General features: G+C 46.0%; 1 protein-coding gene across 3 annotated transcripts in view; it reads left to right on the forward strand.

Moving 5' to 3' along the window:
- Positions 1-27958, forward strand: part of TANGO6 (transport and golgi organization 6 homolog) — a 591842-nt gene that overhangs the window by 271945 nt on the left and 291939 nt on the right. For all 3 annotated transcript variants that reach the window (XM_078668284.1, XM_078668285.1, XM_078668287.1), the window contains 2 exons: positions 2070-2258; positions 5019-5153. In XM_078668284.1, coding sequence (XP_078524410.1) covers positions 2070-2258; positions 5019-5153 — 324 coding nt within the window. The remainder of the gene's footprint in view (positions 1-2069; positions 2259-5018; positions 5154-27958) is intronic.

Consider the following 27958-nt stretch of genomic DNA (forward strand, 5'->3'; position numbering starts at 1 on the left):
GTTGTGCACAGGACTTTTATATGTGTCAAACAGGATTTGCGGTGCTGAAGTAAGAGTCAGCCCTAGTTGTGTACTTTGTAAACATTCATGATGCTTACTGTGGCACATCTGTTTTTGTTGTCTTTGGGCCATCCATGCCCTTTATGCCTCATACTTTTGTGATGATTTGAAGTTTGGTACCTTCGTTAAGATACTTACACCCACAACTGTACTACTCTATGCCACTACACACAATGCCATTCCACTCTATGCCACTCCACGCCCCTCTATGCCACTCCACTGTACTCCACACCACTCTTCTCTGTGCCACTGCACTGTACTTCACTCCACTATAATCCACATCACTCCACTCTACGCCATCCCACTCTACTCTACCTCACTCTTCTGTACTCTACCCCCCTCTATAACACGCTACTCCCTTGTAGGCCACTCCACTCCCCTCTAAACCACTCCCTTCTCAGGCCTCTCCATTGTACACCACTCCACTCCAATCTCCTCTAGGCCACCCCACTCTCCTCTGTGCCACTCCACTCTCCTCTATGCCACTCCACTCTCCTCTATGCCACTCCACTCTCCTCTATGCCACTCCACTCTCCAATGTGCCACTCTGCTCTGCACCATGCTACTCTTCTCTACGGCACCCGCCTCTATGCCACTCTTCTCTACAGTGCCCTCCTCTACACCACTCTCCTTTACTCCACTCTACTCTACACCACACTACTGTAGTCTACTCAACTCTACTCTCCTATACTCCTTCCCACTCCACCCCACTCCACTCTATCCCACTCCACTCCACGCCACTCTCTGCACCACTCTTGTTACCCTCCTCTGTGCCACTCTCCTCTACACCACTCACCTCTATGCCACTCTGATCTACAACAGTCCACTCTATGCCACTCCACTCTACTACACGTCACTCTACGCCACTCACCTCTGTTCCACTCCATGCCACATCACTGTAATCTATACTCTATGCCACTCTACTCTAAACCTCTCCAATCTACTCTGCGCCATTCTACCCATCACCACTCCACTCTGTACCACTCTACTCTTCGCCACTCCATGCCATTTTTCTCCATGGCACCCTCCTCTAAGCCACTCTACTCTCCTCTTTGCCACTCTCCTCTCCTCTCCTCTATGGCACTCTACTCTACACCAGTCTACTCTATACTACTCCATGCTGCTCCACTCAATTCAGCTCTGCTCAACTCTATGCCACTCCATACCACTCCACTCTACCCAATTCTACTCTAAGCCACTCCATGCTACTCTGCCACTCCATTGTACGCACCTCTACTCTGACACTCCACACTCTATGCCACTACTCTATGCCACATCAGTCTCCACCACTCTACTCTAGGCCTCTCCATGCCACTCTTTTCTACGGCACCCTCATTCTATGTCACTCTTCTCTACCCCAGACTACTGTTCTCTAAGACACTCGCCATTGCTCTATGCCACTTCACTCTACCGTCAGCCACTCTACCCCACTCTACCTTACGCTACAGTTACACTCTACTCTGCTATCCTCTACACCACTGCATGCCACTCTATTCTTCGCCACTCTAATCTGCGCTGCTCTGCGCCACTCCAACCTCCTCTGCTCCACTCTCCTCTATTCCTCTCTCCTCTACGCCATTATACGCTCCTCTCAACCACTCCACTCTGTGCCACTCCACTGTACACCACTCCACGCCACTCTCTTCTGCGCCATTCTGTTCTGTGCCACTCTACTCTACACCACTAACTTTTAACCATGCTGAACAACAGTCATGCTGCTGTACAACATGGCTAAAAGACATTGGCAAAGCCAATAGCTCTCGAATAGGCGACACCTATTGGATTTTCCAATCCTTGTTACATTAGCTGGACTCTCTCTAGTCCTTTACTATCGGATATCGCCTTGAGACAGTGTGCTGTTTGACCTGTTGCTATATGAATCTATTCACTTACTCCACTCACACTCCTCTGCCTTGCAGGGTTCCATGTGGGTCTAAGAGTAGCCCTGTGTGCTAGTACTCATCCTCATTAAGTGCTCACAATTCTGTGTAAATTCTTTTCTCTTCTAGGATTTGCCGCAAGTAGTGGTGGAAGACAACTCCAAGGGTCTGGAGTGCCCGGAATCTGAGAGCCTCCTGGAACTGGAGCGGCACCACCAGCAGAGCATGAGCACGCAGGAGAAGAAGCTGTTGGTACTACAGCTGGTCGCAGTGCTATGTGAAAAGATCTCAGACACCATCTTTACGGACGTGGCACAAGTAGGTGATGGCCGGGGTGAACTCAAGCACCTTGACCCTATAGCACCCTAAGCAAACATTTGGTGCAAGACAGAACCCGAGACGTTGACTGCCTGATGCTAGAACTCCTTGTGTGGTCTGAGCAGGATGGCAGGGTTCTACTATTCACCATCTTGGTCCACCCTTCCATTTCTTTAGGTTCCTCATGCTTCACCCCTCCATTCCAGAGCCCCCTTTCTCGTTAAGTTAGATTGTCACATTGATCTTTAAGTTTAGCCCGGAACTCGGTGCGAAAGAGGTGATACACCAGGTCTTAGACTAGGACTTCACAAAAGCTTTGGTGGCATCAGTGGTTTGGTCCTTCAGTGTATGAAATCAGAGCCAGAGAACTTAGGTGAGTCTTTGCTGTGGTGTTTTGCGAATAATTGTGCATTTACTGCACCTGCATTATATTCCACCATCTGCTGCATAATTTTTAGATGTAATCAAAACCTAATGTTTCTAGCTTAAACGAATCAAAAGTTACTAAAAGAAAGTGCAGCGTAAAGCAGGCCCTTTTGCAAAACTGATTCTGGCATTCAGGTGCTAAATTGGTACTTATGAAGTTCGATTTTCGTCCGAACAGTGTAATGTGTAATAGTGGAGGGCACTTGTGTCCCGTATGTCAGTGTGAACGCAGCATTTTAAGGTGTGCATCTAAACACTGCGCAGCCGCGGATCTGTTGAGTGCTCACAGGTTAGGAAGAGGTCTAAGCACTTATGAGTGCAATATACAGCGTTATGAGGGCCTTGTTTATGTGGGAGCCCAGTTCAAACATGGATTCCACGCTTTCTTCCCACACATTAGGGCTAGGGAGATATCGCTGGGAAAGAGCTCTGGCGGTAAATTCGCAGCTGGATTAAAATATTGTAATTTTTTAAGGATAAAACTGCACAAACCCTTTTCTTGTATTGTTTTCATTGTTGGATTAAAACTTCCTTGTCTCAAGCACTTATCTCTTCTCCTCTAATAAACACGCTCTCTGCTCCGCTCTTTGAGGGGGAGGAGACGCGGTGGGGTCGGGGGCGGATGTGTTCGGTGAGTTTTCCCCAGAGGGGCTCCCTGGGCAGCGGAGCGGGCCTAGTTCTCATGTAACCACCCAAGGTGAAAGCCCTTCTTTAATCTCGGCGGAGGGGGGGTGCAATGACTGTGACCGGCCCGTGGAGCCTGGGCCCCCGTACAGTAAGCTTTGTCTTTCAACTACTACTTATAATTAAGGGCTCATCTTGAAACGTAATATACAGGCCGGGGAAAGAAAGCACTTATCTCAAAATGAGGGGGGAGGCAGGGGGGCTTCTATGGGAATGTTTATCTGCGGCCTAGCAGCAGAACCGCAGATTTACTACGAGAGCTGAGGCATGACGGGAGAGGCGGAGGCATGCATGACGGGAACGCAGAGGCCAGGGTCTGCGCTGCAGCGTCGCGCGGTCTTAACTTAGTTCCATGGAGCGCGCCCGAGGCTGGGTGACGTGCCGCGTGCTACGTCGTTTTGGTGAAGGGTTCATAAAATGGAAGTTGCACAGCTATTTTGGAAGCACTAGTGCCAAACTTAACTCCCGGGACAGCCCACCCAAAGTGGACACTGCAAGTGGGCGAAAAGTGGAGCCCATGTTAATCCAGGTCGAAAGTTATAGGGTCATTTTTGTGAGAAAATCTACATTTCAGTTGGAAAATTCAACAAGTAAGAAAACAATGACTATTTGTTTTCTGCTTATTTACACATTTCTATTCTAACCTCAATTAAAACAGTAAAGTTTGCCATCTGATCTTAATCATAACTACTTTTCTTTCCCAACTCAGTTTGTGAGGCCCCCTTAACCCTGCCCTAAGCAAGCATAGCAGTAAACCTAGGCTTAATATTGTTCTTACCCTGGCTTAAGATCTTTCCCGTAACCTACCCAAGCCTTCCTCTTTTCCTGGCCCTCATCCCCTACTGTCACACCATCCCTATGCCGCACCATTAACCTAACCTGTATCCTAGCCTGCTATGCGCCCCTTACCCAAATCCTGACATTAATCTTAGCTAGGAACTACCCATCTCCTCATCCTAAGGAGTTTTGCTGGTCGTAAATCTATCCCCATCCACCTCATTCTCCTAGCATAACACAATAGCTTGTTTACTTTTTAAATGTTTCCAATTTTTTGTTTTTTCAGTTTTTTGGGTTTCAATTGGGTTTATCATGTCTTACACTAAAAGAAAAAACATACACTGCTGCAGTATGTTTTTAAAATAATAAATTGGAAAATAGCATAATTCAACAGATTTGTCCTGAAAACAGTAAATTACGGTTGGAGTGTTCCAGTGAAAAGTTGTTAGCCATGTGTCGTGTGGGTGGAAAGGCTATCTTTCATGCTGCGTTCACAAAGGTGTACACTGTGCCATGGTATCCCCGCCACTAGGGGTGTTCAACATTGATCCAGAAGAGCTGAATCCATCCTAGATTTTCAGGATAACCACTGAGTATGCAAATGAATTCTGTTTATAGTAATTATGTGTAAATTTATGTTAACGTGGAGATCCTGCAAATCTATGATGGATCTGGCGTGTATGTTGGAAGCCCCACACTCACACTAGGACAGTATGTATATTATATTTACATACTATGAAAAATCATTGCCTGATTTCTAAAATAGAACATTTAGTTACATAAATGATGTTTTTCAAAGGGTAATCTTTTTGTTTCAGGGGATAATGCAAGTGTAAACCTGCTGCTGCATCTGAAATCTGTTTGTCTATTCAGGTGGTGGACTTTGTGTCAGCAACACTGCAGCGGGCGTGCAGCAGCCTGGCACAAGATCCAAATGGCACAGTGGAGGCACAGACTCTCAGCATGTCCATGGGGCTCGTGGCAGCTATGCTGGGAGGAGCTGTCCAGGTGAGAGATCTGAAGACATCTGCAAGCCGAGGGGGAAGGCGAGTCTGTATTGTGCTCTGTAAAGTTGCAAATACATACACAAATGGATGGGTTGATGGAAAGGAACGGGTGTTTATCATATTTTTTTGTTTACATGTCACTTGTTACATTTCAAATCTTTCTAAGTCTTGGCTCCTGATTTGGCTGTTAGAGCCGAAGCACAGCTCATTCTGTGAATTTGCTGGCTTGTCCTCTTCACACCTCTCTGTCTCCTAACTACTGTTTAAAGTTCTACACTCATCTTTAGCAGTGTTTAAAGAGGAAAGAATATTTTGAAACTTTGATACTGAACCCAACTACTGTCCTCAATCCAAATTTGACTTACTTATCTGCTCTCTCACTTTGTAGTGTGTGTGTGCCACATATAACAAAACCAGGCAAACCAATGCACTTTATCTTTCGTCAGCAAGCATGGTAGGAAGATGAGTGTTCTAGATCATCAGTGCTCAAACACATATCCATTCCAGGACTGTGTGCCCTCAATGGCACCGTCTGTTTAGTGACCCACCGGACCTCGCTTTTAATCCTCTATTATTAATATTTTATCATGATTATATCCTGCCACATTGAGGAGTAATCATTTCTCCCAACTTATTGTTGTTTAAGTCATGTGTTTGTCATTCCATATTCAAATTCAAAATATTCAGATTAATTTATTGAGCTGTGACCTGTGTCCACAATGTATTTTGGACTCCAATTGCTCCTTCATCAGGAGATGTCCTGTCAAACAAAAAGAAAGCAATGTGGGGAATCATTTAATCACATATGTATGTCCTCATTCTTTCCCATGACTAATACAGCCTATTATGTTACATACTTTAAACTTACAAAAACCCATTAGTAATGGTAAATTACCCTGAATTGAATATACTTGTAACTTCCAAGAAATTTGCCACACATTCATTTCTATACCTTCCCAGTAACCATCTGCAATGATACAGTGATATTTAGTTCACTTGAACCCTCTGTAATAGTACCTATTATCCACTTCTCCAAATCGCATTTAACTACACACTATCCAAGCCAAGACATTGGACTAAAGCAGATTCAAAAGGCGATGGTTTATTTTCAAACCAACCCTTGTCATTTCCTGTGCCGTCACTGAACTACCTGAGTGTAAAAAATTCACCAACATGCATGTTATTCTCCGTTAATTTTTTAAATAAACGTTAATACTTTAAAGGGATATCACATAGACAGTACCATTCAAGAATCTCGCCTTAAATATCGTGTCATTTTGTCTCCCATGGTTGTGTAGGGGCCTAGGTAAACCCAACATAGTCGTATACAGAGATCGGTATTTGTTCAAGCAAAGCTTGAAAACAGTAACATTAAGAGAAACCATACTGCAATGAATCCAATATACATCAAAATTAATCCCCTCATCAACTCCCATTTGCATTTGTACTAAGCCACTATAGTGCACTCAACATAGTCACAAAAAACAGGCTTCTACTATCCATGGCATAACGGCCTACATCTCGGGCCTCCCCCGAGCGCATCTCTCTGCTCTCCAATACATAAATGGCCACCATGCTACAGAGCATCGTCACCAAATGTGTCCAACCCCTGTGGCTTTCTCAAGTCAGTCGGCATAGCAGGACAAGCATGTACATGATCCTCCAGTTTATAATCTCTACGAACAAGTCTCATCCATACCTCTTCGGCAACTGCCCATTCAGAAACATCTTTCGACCATGCTGCGTACGTGGGAGGTGTCAGACTAAGCCATGCTATCGCTATACTTCTCTTTGCCAGTACGAGCCCAAGGAGAACAAATCTCCTGCCCAGTTTCATCTTTGGAGGGGAGGGGAGCAGGCCCAACAATATTTGACTGACCACCACCTGCACATCCCATTCCAAGGCCCTATTTAGGTTTTGTAGCAGTTCACACCTGTATGAGGACGGGGACTGGCAGGACCACATCACAAGGGAAAAGTTGGCCACCGGAGAACCACAGCACGGGCAACTTGCCGGACATGAGCCATATATACCATTAAGAACTTGTGGAGTAAGGTATGTCTGGTGTATAAACTTGTGGTGTACAAGTTTAAACTGTGCATTGGAGCTGATTGTCTTTACCCCCTCATGGACCTTCAACCAGTTTTTCGCTGACAGTGGTTCCCCTACAATGGTCTCCCACTTCGTCTGAACTGGAAACACCTCCAATGGTAAGTCATCCCGGAGAGCTTTATATAAGTGGGAAACAAGTCAACGCTTCTGGGCTGTTAGAAAGGCGATCCTGGGGGAGGCAGAAGAGGTCTGACTGACCACCCCTAGGTCCACCCCTCCGTCGAGAAGTAGCAGAGCGTTATCGAGAGGCCTCCTGGGTGAGGGTCCTCTCCTAGGATCGTACAGCAGGGTGACCACAACACTACAAACGGACACCACACAAGAGGTTAAGTTCTTAGGCTTTATCAAGAATAAAGGTTGCTGGGTCTCAGCGGTATATACAGGCAGATCGAGGGATCTGTAGAGTCTCGTAAAAGGGACAGGGTAGCGGGACAGTCTCGGTACGGATGCAGGAAGGGATACCCTGCGCACAGCTCTCAATCCTCGAGCCGGGGGTTCCGAGAGGTCGAGCCGCGGCAGCGCCAGCAGGACTCGACAGGTGGTCTTAACGGAGAGGAGGCCGCGGCAGCGCCAGCAGGCTCTCAAGATGGTTCAGCCGCGGCAGCGCCAGCAGGCTCTCAAGATGGTTCAGCCGCGGCAGCGCCAGTAGGCTCTCAAGATGGTTCAGCCGCGGCAGCGCCAGCAGGCTCTCAAGATGGTTCAGCCGCGGCAGCGCCAGCAGGCTCTTAAGATGGTACAGCAAAGGTGGGCCGCGGCAGCGCCAGCAGGCTCTCAGGGTCTCTTCAGGTTACAGGCAATGAGTTCTTCTGGTGTCGGCCGTGACAGTGTCAGCAGGGCTTCCAGTCCAGGATACAACTGACGTCCTACTCCGGGGCTGGCCCAGATATAGGACTGGAGTCCTTTGATGTCCGGACCCTCGCGCCTGGGGTCAGAGGAGCCGGGATGATGGTGTCCAGACACCCAGCAGGGGGGTGGAGCCAGCGCCCAGGGAGGCCGGAGGGTGATCAATACTAGGCGTCCGGGGACGGCTGGAGGGCCATCGAAACTCCCTTTTCTCCGGGATCTGTCGAGTGGCCACTCGACCACCTGGGTGGATCTTGGTGCCTCGATGTCTGGGCTTCGCTGGGGCCTGGGCCGGGGCCGAGGCCACGTGGACGTGACGTGGTGGGCCCAAGATGGAGTCGGGCGCGGCCTCGTGCTTAGGTCGTGAGGGGCCCATGATGGAGCCAGGTCGGTAGTGGGGGTCCGGGATGGTGGCCGGACCTGCGGTGTTGGGGCGTGCAGTGTCGGGCAAAAGGGCTGCCCGATGCTGGGTGGAGGTGCGGGAGGGGTAGGACCACGCCATGAGGCCGGGCCCAACATGGGCCATTTCGAGTAGCTTGATAAATGCACTGGACTGAGGCGGTTCATCGGAGAAGGACGGCAGGGCCGTCTCTAGGGTGGTGCGATCGGTGACAACCAGAGGCGCAACTAGTGCTAAATTTCGGGGGGGGGCCTAATAAAATCTTCGGGGGGGCTAATTCTTCCAGCAATATGTAAAGTGGAGATGGAGGGGCTCTAAGAAGGGGTGAAAACACAACAAAGCCTCAATAGCATGTTTGTTCTTAGTGGTCTGGCAATGGGGAGCGGTGAAGTTAGAGTAAGCATAATCCTGGGGTAGGATGAACCGGCCCTCCAGGACTGTAACAAAGGTTAGAAATGGGTACGACTACTGCATTCGGTGGGCAATAATACCCGCAAAGAAGGAGATGAAGAGGTGGACGACCTAGCACGGAGCATGAATGTGACATGTTATATCCTAAAGGAGTTGTAATGTTGCACACCTGCATGTTCTATACACAAGAAAAGGAGAATGTCATATATGTTTGAAATGGAAACATGAATAAAGTTTGTTTACAAAAAAAACAAAGCCTCAATAGCGTGTAAATGGTTTTTCTAAAGACCTGTGAAGTACTCGGGTGCGGCTGTGCGTGTGTCCGGGAAGCTGTCTCAGCTGGGCTGACACACACAACGGGAGGCTGAACCCCTTTGAGCCCAATGGGCGTTGCGCGTCTGGTGCCAATGCATCGGTTGCCGACTTGGGGTGGGGGTGTCATTTTTGCATTTATATTATCATTTTATAAGCAACAGCTGCTGTGTTCCTGACCTCCAACAATTTTCAGGCAGCAATTAAAATGTCAATATAACTCCTATGATTAATGCTCTTCCTCAAAAGAGACTGGCGGTTTGTCTATTGATAGTTTTGACTCGTCCTAAGGTAGCACAGAGGGTTAAAATAACTGCTGATAAGGACGTGTACCATGCAGATGAATTGCATATAATGTAAATGGGTCAGTGGGTTACTGCCTCTGTAAGAGAGCTCCTTTTGTTACTTGTCATTTATAAGTCAAAATCCTAACAAAGAGCTATTAACTGTCATCAAAGAGCTGCATGCAAACTGCGAGGTTTATGTTACAGCTATATGTTTTTGCCGAGTCTTTCATTATCCTAATCTTGCCAAAAGGGTTCATTTGGGTAGAAAACAATTCTTATTATTAAAGAGAACTATATATTGCCTACCAGTATCAAGGACATGTGACTCTTACACTACACCTTGTAGTCCTGTCTGATGTAACGTTTCGTATACACTGATGTACACACATGATTGGCTGTGTGCAATGTGTGTGATGTGAAAGTGCACTGATACCTCACACTGGTATGAGTGGTGCTATAAAACTAAATGAATCTGAGAGACAGTGGTTATGTAGACTTGAGGGCCACTGTTAAAGGGTGCTAGTGAGGGAATACATGGCAGAGGTGGTCATTGGGGGGGGGGGGCGCCAACAAACATTGTCGCACAGGACGCCACCAGTGTTATAGCCAGCCTTGAAGGATGGCCATATCTCTTGCTCTGTAGCTGAGATTTTAATATATTGGAGATATTGACCCAAGCCCAGAGAGGAGGAGTCAACCGCCTTCTCCCTTGTGAAAAATCGTCCTCCTGGGTGGTGTCCATTAAATAAGACTGTCCCAATTGTTCTCTCGGCTGCCAGTATTGATCCAGATACTTTCCCACCGGTTCATGGATAGATCTCACTGTGGGTAGTATTAGTCTGAATTGTGGTTCTTTGAGGTTCTTAGAGATTATGTGGATCGTATATATCTTGGGAACGTTGTGGTCACAATATAACCGCTACCTCTGTGCATTGATGCCAGTTCCTTTCTTCCTGCACTTTCCAGCTTGGATCCGGAGCTCATTCCCTTATTGTCCGCCACTAACATAAAATGTACCAAACTTTTTCCAGTGAGCACAAGATATGTCCTCCTAAATTGACGGGGTTCAAACTCTGTATAGATCAATGACTGACTCACTTGAGGACTGTCTCTAGTGTCTCTGTTTCTCGTATGACTCATTTTGTGCAACAAATGTGCTCGGATGAATCCGAAGCCCATTCAGGACATCAAGTCCAAACTTTACATCGCTGACACTGTAAGAAGACTTAGAAGGCCCAATCCAAGTTGAGGACCCAGAGGCGTTCTTGATTCTGAGGCTGTTCCCGAGAACATTCATCATCCCACTCCAAGCCTTCAGGTAATTCCAAAAAAAGAAACACAAGACATTCAAACATGGATTCCCTTCTTCGATCCACTCTCACCTGAAGCTGCCACACAGATAACACAGTACCTCCCGATTTCGGGCGCCAACCTCTGAATCGGTCCTCTCACAAGTTCAGATCAAAGCTTGAGTTCCTGGGTCCATTGGTGACACCTCAGCAGATTTAAGCCTTCAAAGAGGCAATGTTGCGGATTGTTGGTACCCTTCTGGAACCCACTGGTCTTCCTTTGGGCCCCATAGACATGAGGAGGCCTCCAGTCGGGTTACCCCTGACAGACCCCATCCTGATGTTGCCTCTACCCTGCTCAGGGGTCTGCCCTGACTCAAAGGATTGACGCTTGCTGCATCCTCTCCAGTGCCGAATACTGCACAGGTTCCCCATGCGTCAGTGCTGGTTCCCCATGCGTCAGTGCTGGCAGCAGTACCACTGAGGCTGGAGGGACTTAAAAGAGAGTCCAACGCTAACTTGATCAAAGTCACGCTGACCTCGACCTATTCCACAACCCCATTCGGGTTCTGACATGCTTCTGCTACCATATAGATTCTCAAACTTAAAACCACGTAAAGACTACAATGCGATGACTAATCACAAGTGTATGACACCTCTATCGCCATTACGCGCACATGTTGTGGGACATGATGAGTGATATCTTGGCCACAGTCCCTGATGACCTCCGAGTCAGTCAGTAGCAGATAATATAAAATGGGCAGGATGCAGCAAAATACATCATTGGGTCTGGCAAGGACAATGTCGACCGTTTGGGTAGGGCAGTTGGTACAAGCATGGTGTTTCTGCCCCATGCTTGGATAAGATCCACAGGCTTCTCCAGTGATGTCCAACAGACTGTCGTGGACATGTCATTTATTGACATTTGTCTCTTTGAATACAAGGCAGACTTGTCATCGGAGCGCTTTAATGCAAGCAACAGCACGCTTTCTCGGCCTTGCACCACCTGTTGAGCAGTTTCCCCAGTGGTATCACCCCTTTTGAGGCTTCGGAAGATAGATGGAGCAGAAACCACAACTGACTTTACCTCTGCAACAACAGACCACCTAGTCCTTTCGTGGTAGAAGGCAATGAACTAACCAATCTTCCCCAATCCACACCGTCCTTGCCACCACTGCAAAAAAAGTTATCCTCAGCGGTGCAGTTGTCGCCTGGTTGGAGAAGTTATTACATCCGCGGGTGGTAACACTTCGGGCAGATGGGTTCTTCAAATTGAAAGATGTGATAATGACCTGCCCTTCCTATCCACCCCTCCAGACATTCCCCCTACACCACAGCAGCTTCTGCAGCACCACTCGTCCATTCTCAGGCTAGAAGTTCACAGTCTCTTAGAGAAAGCAGCTATAAAAAAATGTACCTTTGTCGCATATCAGGACTGATGTAACTTCCGTTAATTTTTGGTACTGAAAAAGGACATAGGACTTCACCCTATTTTTGACTTACGCCCTCTGAACTTCTTCCTCAATAAGGACGAGTTCAAGATGCTCACTTTAGCCCCAGTTCTGTCTGTCCTGGATCCAGGCAGCTGGGTGATGGCATTGGATTTCTATAATGCCTATGTTAACATTCCTATCCTGCAATCCCACAGAACCTACCTGTGCTTTCAGGTAGTCCAAGAGCACTTTCATTTTTCCATACTTCTCTTTGGCCTGACCAATGCCCCACGGGTCTTCACAAAAAGGATGGTTGTGGTTGCTGTCCGTCTGAGAGGATTGGGAATATCAGTCTTCCCATACCTGGTCGACTGGTTGTTAAAGGACTTGCTTGCCTCAAACAGTCATGTGCCATCTCCAGGCAACAGCCGATATGGTTACCCCAGACACATCCTGGTATGGAGGACTCTTGCCTATAGCACAATACACTACACTGAAGGCCCTTTAAAATACTTATTGGGAGAATTAAAAAGAGGAAGAAGTGCACCAGCTATATGTGATGAATTAAGACATGGTGAACCAAGAGACGCAGAAGATCTCAGAAGTCATACTGTCCTTGTCGTTTATTATACAGGGAAGAAACAAGGATGCCAGCTTGAGTTAGCTAGGATAGTACTTTTTGTCCTCCCCAAGGTGGTGTCACACTCACTTCTGAATCAGAAGACATGTCTAGCTGTTGTTTTCCCACGGCCTCATTCGATTCATACAGATCAAGTTCATCTCAATTTCGATATTAAGAATACATTTTGTTAATGTGAGCTGTTCTAGAAAGATGAGGTCACTCTGCCCTGGTCTTTATCTTCCTCTTTACAAAAACACTAGTGTATACTTGCTTTTCAGGTTATTTCCTTACCATACTGGGAGTTGCAGAACTATTTAGCAGCCACCCATTGGAATTCTCTGTCTCTTGATCTCCGCCTCACACCAGACCTTACTTTGTGTAAGAGACCGGAAACTTGGCTGTTTCCTCTATAGTGTTTTCTTTGAGTAAGGTGCCATGTTATACTTTGATCCAGCACTGGTACTTCCCATTAGGGTTGATTGTAGCCTCTACAAATACAGTAAAATAAAAAATAAATATAAAAACTTGGACTCCGTTAAAGACTATGGGCCCTAATTAGAGTTTGGCAGGCAGGATACTCTGTCTCAAATGTGGAGGAGTACCCTGTCCATCAATCTACTGATCGATTTAAACGTGGGCAAGCCATCATGTTAGCACCAGCAGTCCCTCTGCAGGCTCCACCAGTGTAAACCCTTTACCAACAGCCTGACTGACAGTAGGTAATTGGTCACAGTACGCCAAACCATCTGCAGTATTCAGTGTAGATGGTGCAGCATACTTTTTTCATTTTTCAGACCGCCAGGGAAAGACTGGTGGTCCAGAAAAAGGAAATAAGATAAATGACCGCTACTCACTGGGAGAAAACTCCAAGTGAGTCAGTTTCCTCCAGAGTGGGAGTGACATTTTTGTTCTAAAAAAAAAAAAACTCCCTTTTTGGAAGTTTGTTTTTGAAAAACAAAAAACGTTGCTGTGCAGGTGCATTGAACATGGCGTCTGCATGGGAGAGCTTCTGAGCCTTCTGAGGAGCCTACAGATACACACGTCCCGCAGGGCAAGTGGAGATTTCTAAATATGGTGGGCTGTAGTCGTTAAGTGAAGGGAGTGAAGTGCATTCCTCCGCTATCCTGGTGAACGGAGTGCAGCTTGCCAAAGGAAAAATGAGACCTAGTTCTGCAAATTATATCCAGTTTGGCTGTTTTTTCCAATGGTGTTGGGTCCTTTTTATCGTACACTTCATAGTGCCTCCTTCTAGTCTTCTACTCGTAAACCAGTTCCCAGTCCTGGAGAATCTGCACAAACTGTAAACATTAATAGAACCCGCCTCTTAATTTGATAAAATGATTCTCCATCTTGCTATTTATTTTTCTATATACAATAAAATATGTGTATCTGAAGCACCGTTTAAAAATTTACATTGCCATGCTTTTAAAATAATTATGTAAAGAAAATATGGGAATTTGAGGCAATATTTTGTCTTTTGAAATGTTTTTTTTCTCAGAACCATGTTCAGCCAAATCAGTCCCTCTTGCCTGTTCAACCCTTCCTTATCCTAGTTGTTACTACACTGAGGTGGGTCCACCTCCCTCACAGCATTATGTGACCTAAGCAACAAACCAACCTCCTCCTCGGTTGACCTCCATTTGATGCCACCTCCGTTGGGATCGAACTTCCCATACATAGTCTGCAGTCATGTTCCGTTGTCCTGAGTGTCCAAATTGTATGTATCTAGTATATCTAGTATCACGGTTTTTGATTTTGTCCCTAGCCTCACACTAATCTAGTGTGTGTGCTGAAGCCAAGGCCGGACCTGTGACATGAGTGAGGACTTGGACGTGTAGGGGTGCACCTCCATTCACTGTCATGGATTTAGCACGTAGAGCGGTGTTGGCAGCACACCTTGTTTTGTGAATCTATAGTTTTGACCAGCTCTTTTCATCTGTCACTTGAATAGAGGCCTACTGACCATACTTGTAAAGTTCTGGTTCATGGTAAAGCATTGATACAGCAATCGGAAAAAGGTCGGGCTCGGGGGGAAAATTCAGTGTTTTTTCAGCAGAGAAGTAAGTGGAGTATGAAGATAACTGGTGAAAGAAGTCCGGAGAATGCCCCATGCTCCTACTGGCATGGAGAATACACGTCAGCTTCTGCCCGGAGTGTACCACAGTTCTTCCCAGAGAGACAATCATCAGTTGTGCAGTCTTTGTGTACCGCAATATCAGAACACTGAGAACTGCATAGCTTGTGCAGAGTTCAAGCCCAAAACACTGAGAGCTAGGCAAAGGCAGGGACGCTACGTCATGCAGGGACAAAAGGTAACTCAGTTGCTGAGAGACCTCAGATTCTCTAGTTAGGAGGAGGAAAGCATCACCAAAGCAGCCAAGGGAGAGGGCTTGGGTGTCGAAAAGGAAATCATCGACGTTGAGTGGGGAGACAGAAAATACAAAGAAAAGCGGCCGCAGGTAGCATTAAAGAAGCAGGGCCCAAAACAAAATGTCAAACATCGGAGTCTGGAGCCCCAAAGCCTGCCTTAGGCGCTAAAGTTCTTGCCAATCGAAGGCAAGCCTATTTTGAAAGAGCCCCTGGATCCCACACCAAGGACACCGCAGGCAGATGAACCTCACAAAAGGTGCCGGCGTCGTAGGATGACTGAACTCGAGAGAAAACTAAGAAAGGGGCAACCGTGACCTCAACGCTGATATAGAGATTAGCGTGATGCTGAAGAACACACGATCAAGCATAAGAAAAGATGCCCCAAGGCAGAAATGGTTGCGATTCTTCAGAAAAAGGAGGTTTCCACATCCCTACAAAACCGGTGATGGAACATATACAAAATGAGAACAGCCTGGTAGAATTGGAGCATCCAATGACTCCAAAGCTTCAGGACGAAGTTTAATACAAGATAGTCTACGAGGACCCATAGTCTCAAGGCCTGTTTTAGGAAACCGAAGGATTGGAGAGTCTCTAGATGCAATGGCAGAACCACAATGCCAAATACCCCGAAAAGAGAATAGATGCATACCCGTCGAGGCCTTTGCCTCCGGACAACATCACGATGTACTAACAGATAATCAAGAGAATAGCAGACTAATATAGAGTCCAGTTGGAGGGGAAGATTCAGCCATGTTTTCTACTGGAAACATTGCTACCCTCACAGAGTAAGTGCCAATACGTATCCATGTTCCTGAGCATCCTAGATCAAGGGAGAGAGGCCTTAAAAGAAACAGCAACCCATAGGTTGGTGACACCCAAGGCTGAAAATAAATGCAAACATTCCTCGAAGGATCCTGCATACATCAGAAGAAATATATCAGTGGATTCCATCATTATGGCCACTGTCAGGAAAAGGGAAAATGTACCAACAGACTCCGGACCTCCTCCGGATAAAGAGAGCAAAAGAACAGAAATGGTGGTGAGGAAGTTTGAAAGGGAAGCATCACCATAGCGATGCAAGCGCAACAGAGGCATCCCTTTGGCTGATGAGTAGGAGGCAGAGGACAGCCTCCGAGAGGTGCAACTGCACAACAAGCAAGTGACTTGCCATGCCAAAGCCCCCACCACACACAAAACCTGTGGTGAGGAGACTAAGAGCTTTCCTTCAGAAGTGAAGGGAGGCCTCTTCAGACAAGTGGATGGATACTCAACATCATCCAACAAGGCTATTGCATAGAACTCGTTGAATTCCCACAAATACAAGGACCAAAGAAAAATGCTTGCTCAAAAGAAGAAAAAAACTTTTCTACGATGGGAAGTGAGAGAATTATTATATAAGAAAGCTATAAAGAGAGTACCTCTGAAGAAAATAAATCAGGCAAACTACTCAACATACTTCATGGCACCAAACCTGGACAAGTTGTTACAGCCTCCGCTTTGTAAACAAGTCCATAAAGACACAGCAGTTCAAAATGACAATGCTACAAGATATCACCTCACAGTTCAAATGGGGAGACATGCGACCATAGACCTAGAGGACGCATTTCTACACATCCCTACGAACCGAAATTTGTTTTCTGCTTTGTGATAGACAAGACACTAACAATTCAGGGTGCTACCATTTGGAATAAAATCAACACTCAGAGTGTTCACAAAGCGCTTAGTGGGGCGTGCAACGCATCTGAAAAAGGCGATACACATGTATCCCTACCTAGAGGACTGGTTGGTAAAGGCAGGATCAGTATGCAAGAGCAGAAACAGCATGAAGACCGTCATGATGACAAAACTTCACAGGCTTCCAGAAACAGGGAAAAATCATCGGCCACACTAGAGCAAAACAAACTTTTCCTGGGGGAAGGAATCAACACCGCACAAGTAAAATCTTACTTATGCGAAAAGAGGACACTATTGATAATGCAAGAAGCTCACCAATACCAGGAGGCTTGGTCTCTGACAGTGAGGTGTGTGGAGAAGTTTCTGGTAATAATGGCTCCCTTCATACCATTAATACCATAAGCTTATAAGGGGACACATGAGACCGATCCAGGAATGGGTCAAGAGAAAATTATCGCTGGCAGTGGGGCGTTGAGAAGATCTAGTGGTTGCCACTTAGAGAGTGCAGGAGGAAATGATGTGGTAGAATACGACAAATATAGGATTAGGAAGACCATTCATCCTACTAACTCCAACAGTGATCATCACTAAGAACACCTTGAATACAGAATGAGGAGCTCATGAGAGGAATTTCAAGATCAGAGGAGTTTGAAAACAAGAAGAGGCAGTACAGCACATACATTTACAAGAACTAAGGAAAGTGTTCCTAGTCCTAAAAGCCTTTCAGACGCAGCTATGGGGCAAATCAATACAAGTTCAAATTGACAAAGCAATGACAATGTTCTACCTTAACAAGAAAAAGGGCGACAAAATCCTTCGCCCTATCGAAGCTAGCTCAGGAGATATGGAGCAGTGCCATGCAGAGACAGGTAGCCATAACAACAATGCATCTACTTGGGGTAGACAACATAGACGAGGACAAGCTAAGCAAACAAGCATCCACCTCAAGGAGAGGGAGCAGAATCAGACAGTGATCGAGAAAGTGTTAAAAAAAAGTGGGGATACCAGAAAAAGACCTAGGGCAACACCTGAAAATGCAAAATGCCAGTTCTTCGCATCCAGCCACCCACCCTGCCATTCCCGAGCGAATGCGCTGCTGATAGACTGGTGAGGAAAATTTGCTTATGCTTTTCCCCCAGTTCCACTGTTATTAATAGTGATCAACAAGTGCAGACAATCGCAGATGACCTTAATACTCAATACCACCCAGTGGGCAAGACAAATCTTGCTTTCAGATTTGATAGAGATTGCACACAACAATGTACAGAGACTACCAGCGTAACAAGACCTACTCTTCCTGCAGGGTTGGGGGGGGATTCCCCACCCAAAAACAAACACATTGATTCTAGCAGCATGGCTCCTGAAGGCCTAGAGTTCGAACATCTGGGACTCCCACAGAAAGGAGAGGCGTTCCCCTGGGAAGCAAGAAGACCCACAACAAGGAAATGCTGCACAGCCAAATGGGAGAGATACAAACGGTGGTGCCAAAGATCTGGCCTTTTTCAGGTCTGGACAGCAGGCACTACAGTCATCAGATTCCTTATTCGTGTGCTAGACAGCAATCTAACCTATGTGCCCTAAAGATGTATATAGCTGCGATAGGGGCCTAGACAACGGTAGTCATAGGAAGAAGTTTCTTCAATACAACAGTGATCAAAAGATTTCTGTAATGGGCAAAAAGGATACCCACACCACATAGTGCATCAATGCCTACATGGAACCTAAACGGGATGCCGACCCAACTGATAAAAGGACCATTTGAACCACTTCACAGGGCCACCTTAAAATTCATCACACTTAAATTGGCATTTCTAATTGCAATTACATCACTCCTCAGAGTAAGCGAACTTCAAGCACTCACCATACAGGAGCCATAAATACAAATACACTAAGTCAGGCCAGTCATGAGGACTAACCCATGCTTCCTACCAAAGGTCATATTCCACTTCCACATAAATCAGACTGTCCAATTACTGTTTATTTTCCCAAGAGCTAAAGACTCAGGCAGAGAGGGCACTGCAAACCCTGGACGCCCGCAGGGCTATGTAATATATGGAGAGTACAAAGTCAATCAGGAAGGGGAGGCAACTCTTTGTACCACAATAACAAAGGAAAACCGATCCCCAAGAACACCATTGCAAGGTGGATAACTCAGTCAATTTAAATGTATCACAAAAGAGCTGGCATACAGCTAGAGGCTAAATCAAAAGCACATTCGACAAGAAAGGAATCTACAATAGCCTTCCTGGCAAATGTTCCGCTAAACGATATTTGTATGGCAGCCACATGATCATCAGTACACACGTTGTGTGCTCTGATGAGCACATGTGAGTTTAACTCTGCTACTTACATTTCGATTTCTGCAATTGTATTTCCTTTTAGGTATCGGGTGATTTAGTCACTCGGTGCCGGTTACCACGGTGTTGCCTGGCTCCACCACTCTTTCTTGAGCGCCATCTTAAAAGAGCCAAGTGCCATATTTTAATCATTATATTGTTTATTTTCGCAGCCTTTAATTTCTTTTTACTACCTTCCCAATACTTTCTCTCACAAGGGACCCTGTGCAGGGCAAGCGGGGTTGCTGGGCTCTGTATATGCTCCCATTTACTTTGCCCACATATTTTTTGGGCTCGCGCCGGGCACGTAGACTCGCTCACCCTCACATGCAGGGTTATTTAAAACTGGGATCTGTTTGTCTGCACAACTAGAGCGCCAAAGGTCCGTCTGCGCACAAATCGCCCCGAGTGCCAGAACCCCTGATGGTTTTCCTCAAGACCCTAGCAGCAGAATCAGTTTTTCTGGTAAGGAAATCCTAGCCCTTAACGATTGCAGGAAAACCCACAGCCGTTTCAATATGCCCTTGCTCTGGTCATGCAACAGTGAGAGCTGCAATGGATGTGGATTCGGTCTCTCCTTATCGTCCCCACCACCTAGCCTTCCTACCACGTGCCCTGTCCCGAATTGAAAAAACAAGCTAATTATGTATAGCTGTGCTCTTATTAATGCACAGTCGATGGTAAGGCGTGCAATTGAAATGGCTGAGGTAATTGACTCACACAGCCTGATATTATTTTCATTTTGGAAACTTGGGCAAAGAGCATCTCGACCCCGGAACTCCTAACTCCTATCCCTATGGGATACATCATGCATATACAGGCTCGCCCACTCAAAAGAGGAGGGGGTTTGGAGATCTATATCGAGATAAGATGAGAGCTAGATTCACGACCATGTCTGATGAAGACAGTGAAGCCTTATCCTTTTGGTTTGAATTAACCAAGAAGAAATCCTTTAGAGGATCCCTCATCTTGCGCCCACCCGCCTCCAGAAATAATTTCCTTAATTCCATCTGCAGTGCAGAATTCATAGTGCTTGAAGATTTACATTTACATTTGTAGTCTCAAAAAGATAAAGCCACTAAGGCTCTGCTTGATAGTATGAATGATTTTGGTCTCCCTCAGTTAATACAAAATGCTACCCGCATTGCTGGCCACACACTAAATGGCATTTTCTCTAATAACGAATCCATCACCGATCTAAGTCTTCTACTTCTCTAATGGTCGGATCACTCTGCCATTTTTCTTTAGTTAAAAGGTACTCCGGTAATAGCAGATCTGAATAACAAGTCAGAAATCAAGTCAGGCGAAAAACTGCCACAAGAACAAGCAAACAACGAAGCACGCATTTCCCACTTCCTGCGATTGGGAAATAATTACTCAAGAAAATGTAAAGAGGCAACATTCTGGCTCGTGATCAGGAAGATAGGGGACAGAGGGCAGCACCTCACCTTAAGAGGCAACTAGGCAAGCCACATAGAAAACACAGCGCTGCCCAGAAACAGGCCATGAGTCAAGTTATTGCTGCAATGCCAATCTGCCATGTGATGTCAATAATGTATCGTGTGTTGCTGTGTACATTGAAAACCAGTCCGTAGTAGGTCTGGAGTCATCGCACGACGGGGAGACAGACAGACAGGCAGGTAGGTCTGTGAGGGTAGGTACCGCGTCTTTGAAAACAAAGACAAAAAACTGAGGCCCATATGATTTTGAGTCGGAAGAACTACCATGCAGCATCACCATATCGAGTAACAAGCAGTGTAATAAGAGGCTTCCTTTCAAGTCGGTGGGAGAGAAGGATTAACAGGACTTATCAGAGGCAGATGAAGGCAAACGCATCGAGAGTGGAGGGCGGAGAAGAAATGAGGGAGAAAGCGAAGGTTAAACAAGCAGTGTAACAAGAGGCTTCCTTTCAAGTCGAGTGGGGGGGCGGGGGAGCAGGGGAGCGAGCGAGTGGGAGGGAACGAGGGGCGAGCGCTGGGAGGGGGGCTGGGCAAGCATGCCAGCATTCACGAAAAGATGGTCCTGTTTATGACCTGCAGAGCGCGTGAATGGCTGCTGGCAAATGGACTCAAAGCGGCCGGTCGCTTTGATGTTCTTGGCTTGTCTTGTCTTGCTTGGTGGGGTAGCGGATTTCTGTGCACGCGCATTTCTCATGAACTTCATGGAATCCGGGCTTGTTCAAGAGTGTTGTTTCCCCTGCAATAGGTTCAGAGCTATAAAAATAGCTCGACCTAAAAAGCGAGGTACGACTTACTATAGGGCTTGGGCCAATTTGGATTGTAAACAACTACAGCTACAACTTATGGAATCCCTCCCGCCCGTGGAAAATCCTGAGCTAGCCAGCCAGGGTTACCTTAATTGGCTGAACACTGCGCTCAACCTAACTGTACCTATCAAAAATGTTAATCAAGGCAGAAAAAAACAACTCTGCACCTTGGTTTTCTGAAGCCCTCCGGTTAGAAAAACAAAGCTGTAGGCAACAGAGAGAAAATGAAGGCTTCAGTACGAGTCTCATGAAATAGGTCATGAAAAACTGAATTGTTTACATTCCAGATCGAATCCTCAAAAAACTCTCCCAAGGAACTTTTCCAGGTAATAAGCTAACAAAAGAACCACAGCCAAAAGGAGTCTGCAACAATTCATGGGACATTGTGTAGTGGTGGCTGAAGGCACCCATCATTGAGGGCGGTGTGAATCAGTCCCTACTAGGAACTGCGGTAGTGACTATAGATGACAGAAAACTGGGCACGGCTGTGATTCTGGGTCTTGACAGTCAAAGGCCAATAGCACCCTTTGAAGGGGTACTGCTTATCCAGTTGACGGGGAGCTCACTGTGATGCTCCAGGTACTCCTCTTGTTTACTCGACACCTACTTGGCTGTGAGGTTCAGATCCAATCTGATAACATAGTAGCCAAGTCCTACGTAAACCAGCAGTCGGGGATGGGTTCTGCCAGCATGGGTTTGTCAATTGAGAGAGGTTCGGAGCTCTGTCTTCTGGCCGTGTCAGCGTCTCCTATTTGGTGAACAGGCACCGTAAATGCCAGTCATTTCATTATGGTGTTTTATCTGACTACTGACTTCCGCCTGTTGCATATGATCTTCGAGGAGGTGCGATTCTTGTTTGGGTTTCTGTAGGGGGAACTCTTTGCGATTTATGTCAGTGTTCTTCTGCCCTACATCCTCTCCAGCTTTCAGAAAGAGGGTGCATTGGGGTAGATGCTTTGTCCACTTATTTGTCTACTGTTTTGCTTTGTGTATTCCCATTGCTTCCCCTAATTGTCAAGTCATTTGTGTACTCTGGCGAGCATACAAATTAATTTGAAAAGGTATTAAAACCTTGAGGGACTTCCAGTCTCCCTCTTGGGACTTTGTCAGGTTTCCCTTCTAAACATTAGGTGCCTTACTTGTCTGGGACCAACACATGCAAAACTTCAATACAGTTCCATGGTGAGTGTTTCTTTTTCCCACTCTATCTGTAGATTTCCCCCATTTTAAATCGGGTGATATATTATTGAGGTGTGTGTGTTTCTCCCCATTTTGATAGTTTTCTCTCAAAAATTGTTATCTAGAAGCACTTACAAGACCCAATGCAGGGTAAAACCCATCTGAGATTGTTGAACATCATTAAGTGTTCTCTCATATTTGAAGTTAGGGTACCTACAAGTTATCGCATTAGTGTCAAGATGCACTAGCCCTGCAATTCAGATCCAACGGGAGTGACGTGAGCTTCCACCATTCTCGAAACCCACTGTCAACCTTGTACTAACAACATGGAAGTTAGAAGGAGAACCATGAAAGGGAAATGGGACAACAGAGAAACCGAGAAACTGTATGTCATCACACTGCCTGGTTGCACAACTGGACTTCATTTGCACTGCAGGAGCATTGATGTCTCCAGGCAAGAGAAGACTTTAGCGTAGCTGTTATTGACTTTGGCATCTAACACCTGATATCATATATGATATAGTTGCTGACACGCTACATTTACAACTCTATTCTGGAATGAAACTTGATATTTTCCTGAGATGAAATATAATTCAAGTTTATATAATAATTGTTATCAATACTGAGTTAATATATGGCGTGGATAAAGAGAGCTACTTTCAATATTATGTAGTAACATTCTGTGGCTCAAATTGCATTCAACATAATGGGTTGATAACTGTGATAGGAAAAGCTTTCATTAATTGTGTATAGTTTTCCTACACAATCGACTATCATACACTTGTTCAAATTAATATATTAATACCGTACTTGTTCTAAGAATAATAAAGTCTGTACAAGAAGGTTTCTACTGACTGTTCTTGTAGAAATATTTCAAATCACTATTGAGTTCTTGATCGGATGACTCCTTGTGAGAACTAACAGTGCAAATAAGAGTTTTTAATTCTAATGGGCGACTCCTTATGAAAATATAAATGGAAGTCAATATCTTTATACAGGTGTTGTGCTAGAATACTTCTCTTACTTCAGACACGTCTTTCCAGAATAGAGAATACCAGCATTTCAAACTTCTAAATAGCAAGTCCTGGCTGCAGAAACTGTACGTAGCGATTGCCTAGAAAAGACACTGTGGACCACGTGGAACTTACATTCTAAGCATTCAGGATGACTACCACCATTTGCAAGTCTTGAGTCCTGTGACTCCATGTAGTTCTGCTGGTCTTAACTCAGATGTCTAGTATATTGCATCCCTCTTTTACACTAGGCGTCTCTCCTGATGGTGCCTACACTCCTGAAGACATACATGGTCAAGAAATTCAGATTAGTAATGCTCACTCCGGAAGAAAACACGTCCCATGCTGCATCTTGACAATTAGAGTGATTGTTTGGAGTCATTGATGCTAAAAAGAGGATATTCATTATTAAAAATGTTCAATCCAGCAATTGCTGTTTGAGCCTCTATTCTGGGGTGCAGTCCATCCCTAAATGACTGGGGAGGTCTGCTTGTGCTGTGCAGGCTGTCTGTGCATCATGTGTTTGACTTCACTTTTTCACTCACCATATCATTGAGGTGGTTCTGTTTCGTACATAAGATGTTTGTCTCAGTCCAGTCTTCAGATAGTTGTTCATGCAAGTCTACACCAACAGGTTGCTTCACTATATGCATTGCTTAATTGTTTCCATTGGTTGCTGTAGTTGGTCCCTGCTACACCTTTTGGGGGATGTCACAGAACTTAGGGCCTGTTTAAGATCTTGGCGGATGGGATACTCTGACACAAACATGATGGATAAAAAGTGCAGGGTGGTGAAATCAAGACTAAACAGCCGTACTACTTAGCAACTCTAGCATTCGGCTGCACTGGTACTGGTATCACACTTCTAAAAAAACTTTATCTTGTATTATTATTTTTTGTTAACAATTTGAGCACTGGCACTATGGAAGCCGTGGACTGATTATAACAGTCTAAATAGCCAACACTCACCAATAGAGGTGTGTGCACACTGATGGCTGCTGCTGAGAATCTGAGCAGCTGTGACAGAGTTCAATCTCCAGTATTGTGTGCAGCACCTTTCACAAGCACTTAATTTCACACCCCAAAGATTCCAACAGCAGCTAGGACCCATTTAATCTGCGTTGTGTTTCCTACAAAACATTCACCGACTGCAAACAATGAAATACAGTGGAATTAAGTGAGCACTGGCCACAGATACCACAAAACATCAGATAATGCTTCTAGAACTGCACATCTATAATTTGTCCCATTCTGTTGCAATGTTTATATCAGTGCTAACATCATAATTAACTAAATTAAATACTTATCTAACACTTGATTCATAGTCTGAAATCTAGAGCACTTTTTGGTAGTTCAAGCCGCCTCTTGTTGTTTTATTGTTTCAGGTTGTCAGTGTTGGACAAATCTCAAAACACTGAAAACAGTTTAACGGTGCAGAATTGTTGGCACGTCCAGTGCTTGTTTAGATCTGTGGTTGGAAGGCTGTCGATCCGTTAATCGTGAAGTCACTGAGCGTGTACCCATTATGGCTCACTTGTTCCCACTGCAGTTCAGCTGTTCCCATTACGGTTCAATTATGTGCTATAACGGCTCACTTACATCCATTTTGTCACAGTCACTGATTTTGTCTGATGGGGAGCTGTCTGGTCTGCTATCATCAGCTTTCTTCTCCTGGTGGCCAGCTGCTTCCTAGCCTGGGGCAGCACTTTTAAGTCCTTTGGCGTTTCTCCATCCCATTCGAAATCTGTGAATGATTGTGAGGTCTCAGGACACATGGCCTCTGGAACTTATGTTTTCAGTTGTGAAATCCTCCCATATTGGGTTGATCTTCCAGAATCCTGCTCCTTAACTGGGCCAGCCTTGTAAGGATTCTAAAGTTTTGAATGTGAAGCACTTGTACTGAGCTGGTTATGGCAGAGAATGGACCTCTGTGATGTTTCTCCTGCTAATTACAAAGTTGGCGTGGAACATCCGCTCACTAATGCATTTTAGTAAGTGGGAAAGTTGGCAAGTAGCCTATGTTTGGGTAGGGGATGAGGGGTACTGTCCGTTGCTAGTTAATTTTGAGACTTTTCTCTCCCTGGCACTTGTTCCACTCTCCTTAAGTTGCATCCGTTATGTTCTTGACATGTTTTTTTTTTTGTTTTTTTTTTAAAAAACCTTTATTCGAGCAAGCAAAGGAAAATACAAGAATGGGCCTACAACCTCACGGGCTGGCCGCTAATAGTAAGGCACAATGGAAGAGGCAGAAAATCACTTCCGTGGTCAGGCACAGATCAGGTACCAAGCATTACTCCAAACATAGTACAGAGCATATTAATTTTCTGTTTTATACATAAAAACAACGAACACTGAAAAAAGGCGAATGCACAGTAATCCAGGTCAGCCCAAATAACGGAGGGGATGGCCAACAATCAGGAGAACAGAACACGAACCATGGGACTCCGACAAGGCCGGGGGGGGGGGGGGGTAGCAGCGGGGAGAATCAGAAAATCACAGAACAGTACGAAAAGGTTTCGGGAACGCCAGCCTAGGGAGATAGGGTAACATCAGTAGTGCCAACCATGGGAGGGGTACAGATATCCCCACGATATTCATTCCACTGGCCCCAAATCTTCGTCCACGCCCTGGGTCTGCCCCTGGCCACATATACGGTCTTCTCACGAAACATGGACCAGTCCATGTTATCCTCCCATTTCGAGACCTCAGGGGGTCTGGACGCGCCCCAGAGTTGCGCAATGTCCCGTTTTGCAATCATATATCCCAAGGTAGCCCATCTGGTCTGGGCTACCGAGTAGTCGGTGGGTTCCCACACATTCAACAGACACCGTCGTGTCTCCGGCCTCAGGGCCACACCAGTCACAGCAGTCATCACCGCAAGCACATCCGTCCAGTAGGCCGCCACCACTGGGCACTCCCAAAGAATATGTAAAAAAGTAGCACTCGACCCACAACCACGCTTACACAACCCATCCGGGGAAAAGCCCATTGTCACCAGACGCGGACCAGTGATATATACTCGATGGAGGATTTTAAGTTGAACCAAACGGAGACGGGCAGGGATGGCTACCTCTTTCGGAGAAGAGAGTGCCGATTGCCAATCCTCGTCGTCCAATTCCAACCCATCGCCGACCCAAACCTCCCGAAGTCGGACCAATAAGTCTGCCCGATTATTGATCAGTTTCTTATAAATCAGGGAAATGGTGCTATCAGGCAGGTGGCCATCAAGGACACGATCTTCGAAGGGGGAAGATTCGGGCAGGGTCTCATCAGGAGTCAGGACTGAGGCGAGGGCGTGTCGGACCTGCAGATAGCGAAAAAACTCTCTACCATTCAAACCGCATTCCGCCTGAAGGGTCTGGAACGACTTCACACTACCTTTCGAACAGACATCACCCACCTACATATCCCAATCATATCCCAGCGGTCGAAGCCCTTAGTAGACCAGAGACACCCCGAACGCTCAGAGGCATAAAGCGGTGTCGCCAGTGTCATTCGATCCTCCCATCCCAAACTCACGTTCGCGGCTCGCCACACAGTGACTGCAATCCTGGACGGGCCCACAAGATGGCGCCCGGCCGATCTAGAATAAAGCGCTCTATTAAAGTCCCCACCCGGCAGCTGGAGTCTATCCATCTCAAAGGCAGGATTACGACCCAGTGAAAACATCACGTGATTAACGGCAGACAACTGGGAAGCCCAATAATATCTCTTGATGTCGGGGAGTGCCATGCCCCCGTCATACCAAGGGACGGTAATTTTTGCGAGGGCAATACGGGGACGCCCATCCCAGATCAATTGCCTTTGAAGACTCTCGATCTCCCGGAAATAGGACTTGGGGATGTCGTCATAGGAATTCTGGAGTGCATAAAGGAACCGCGGCAAAGACATCATTTTAAACAGAGCCGCCCTGCCCAAAGGAGACAAAGGGAGCTTACGCCAACGGGCTACGTCCAATCGCAATCTAAGCAACGGGGGGAGGAGATTACGCTCAAATCGGAGTGAGGAGTCCAACGTAATGAAGATCCCTAAATACTTGAAGCCGGACTGGACCACCTGGATAGGAAGTCTGCTCGGCAATGGGGGCAAAACACCCGAGAGAACATACACGCAGGACTTGGCCCAATTAATAACAAGGCCTGAGTTGGCACCAAATGAAGTAAGAACATCAAATAAAACTGTTAGAGATTTACGCGGGGAGGTGAGATACAAAAGAATGTCATCCGCGTAAAGTGAGACGCGGTCCTCAAAATCCGGT

The sequence above is a fragment of the Lissotriton helveticus genome, chromosome 12 (genome assembly GCF_964261635.1).
Source record: "Lissotriton helveticus chromosome 12, aLisHel1.1, whole genome shotgun sequence".
NCBI classification, from domain to species: domain Eukaryota; kingdom Metazoa; phylum Chordata; class Amphibia; order Caudata; family Salamandridae; genus Lissotriton; species Lissotriton helveticus.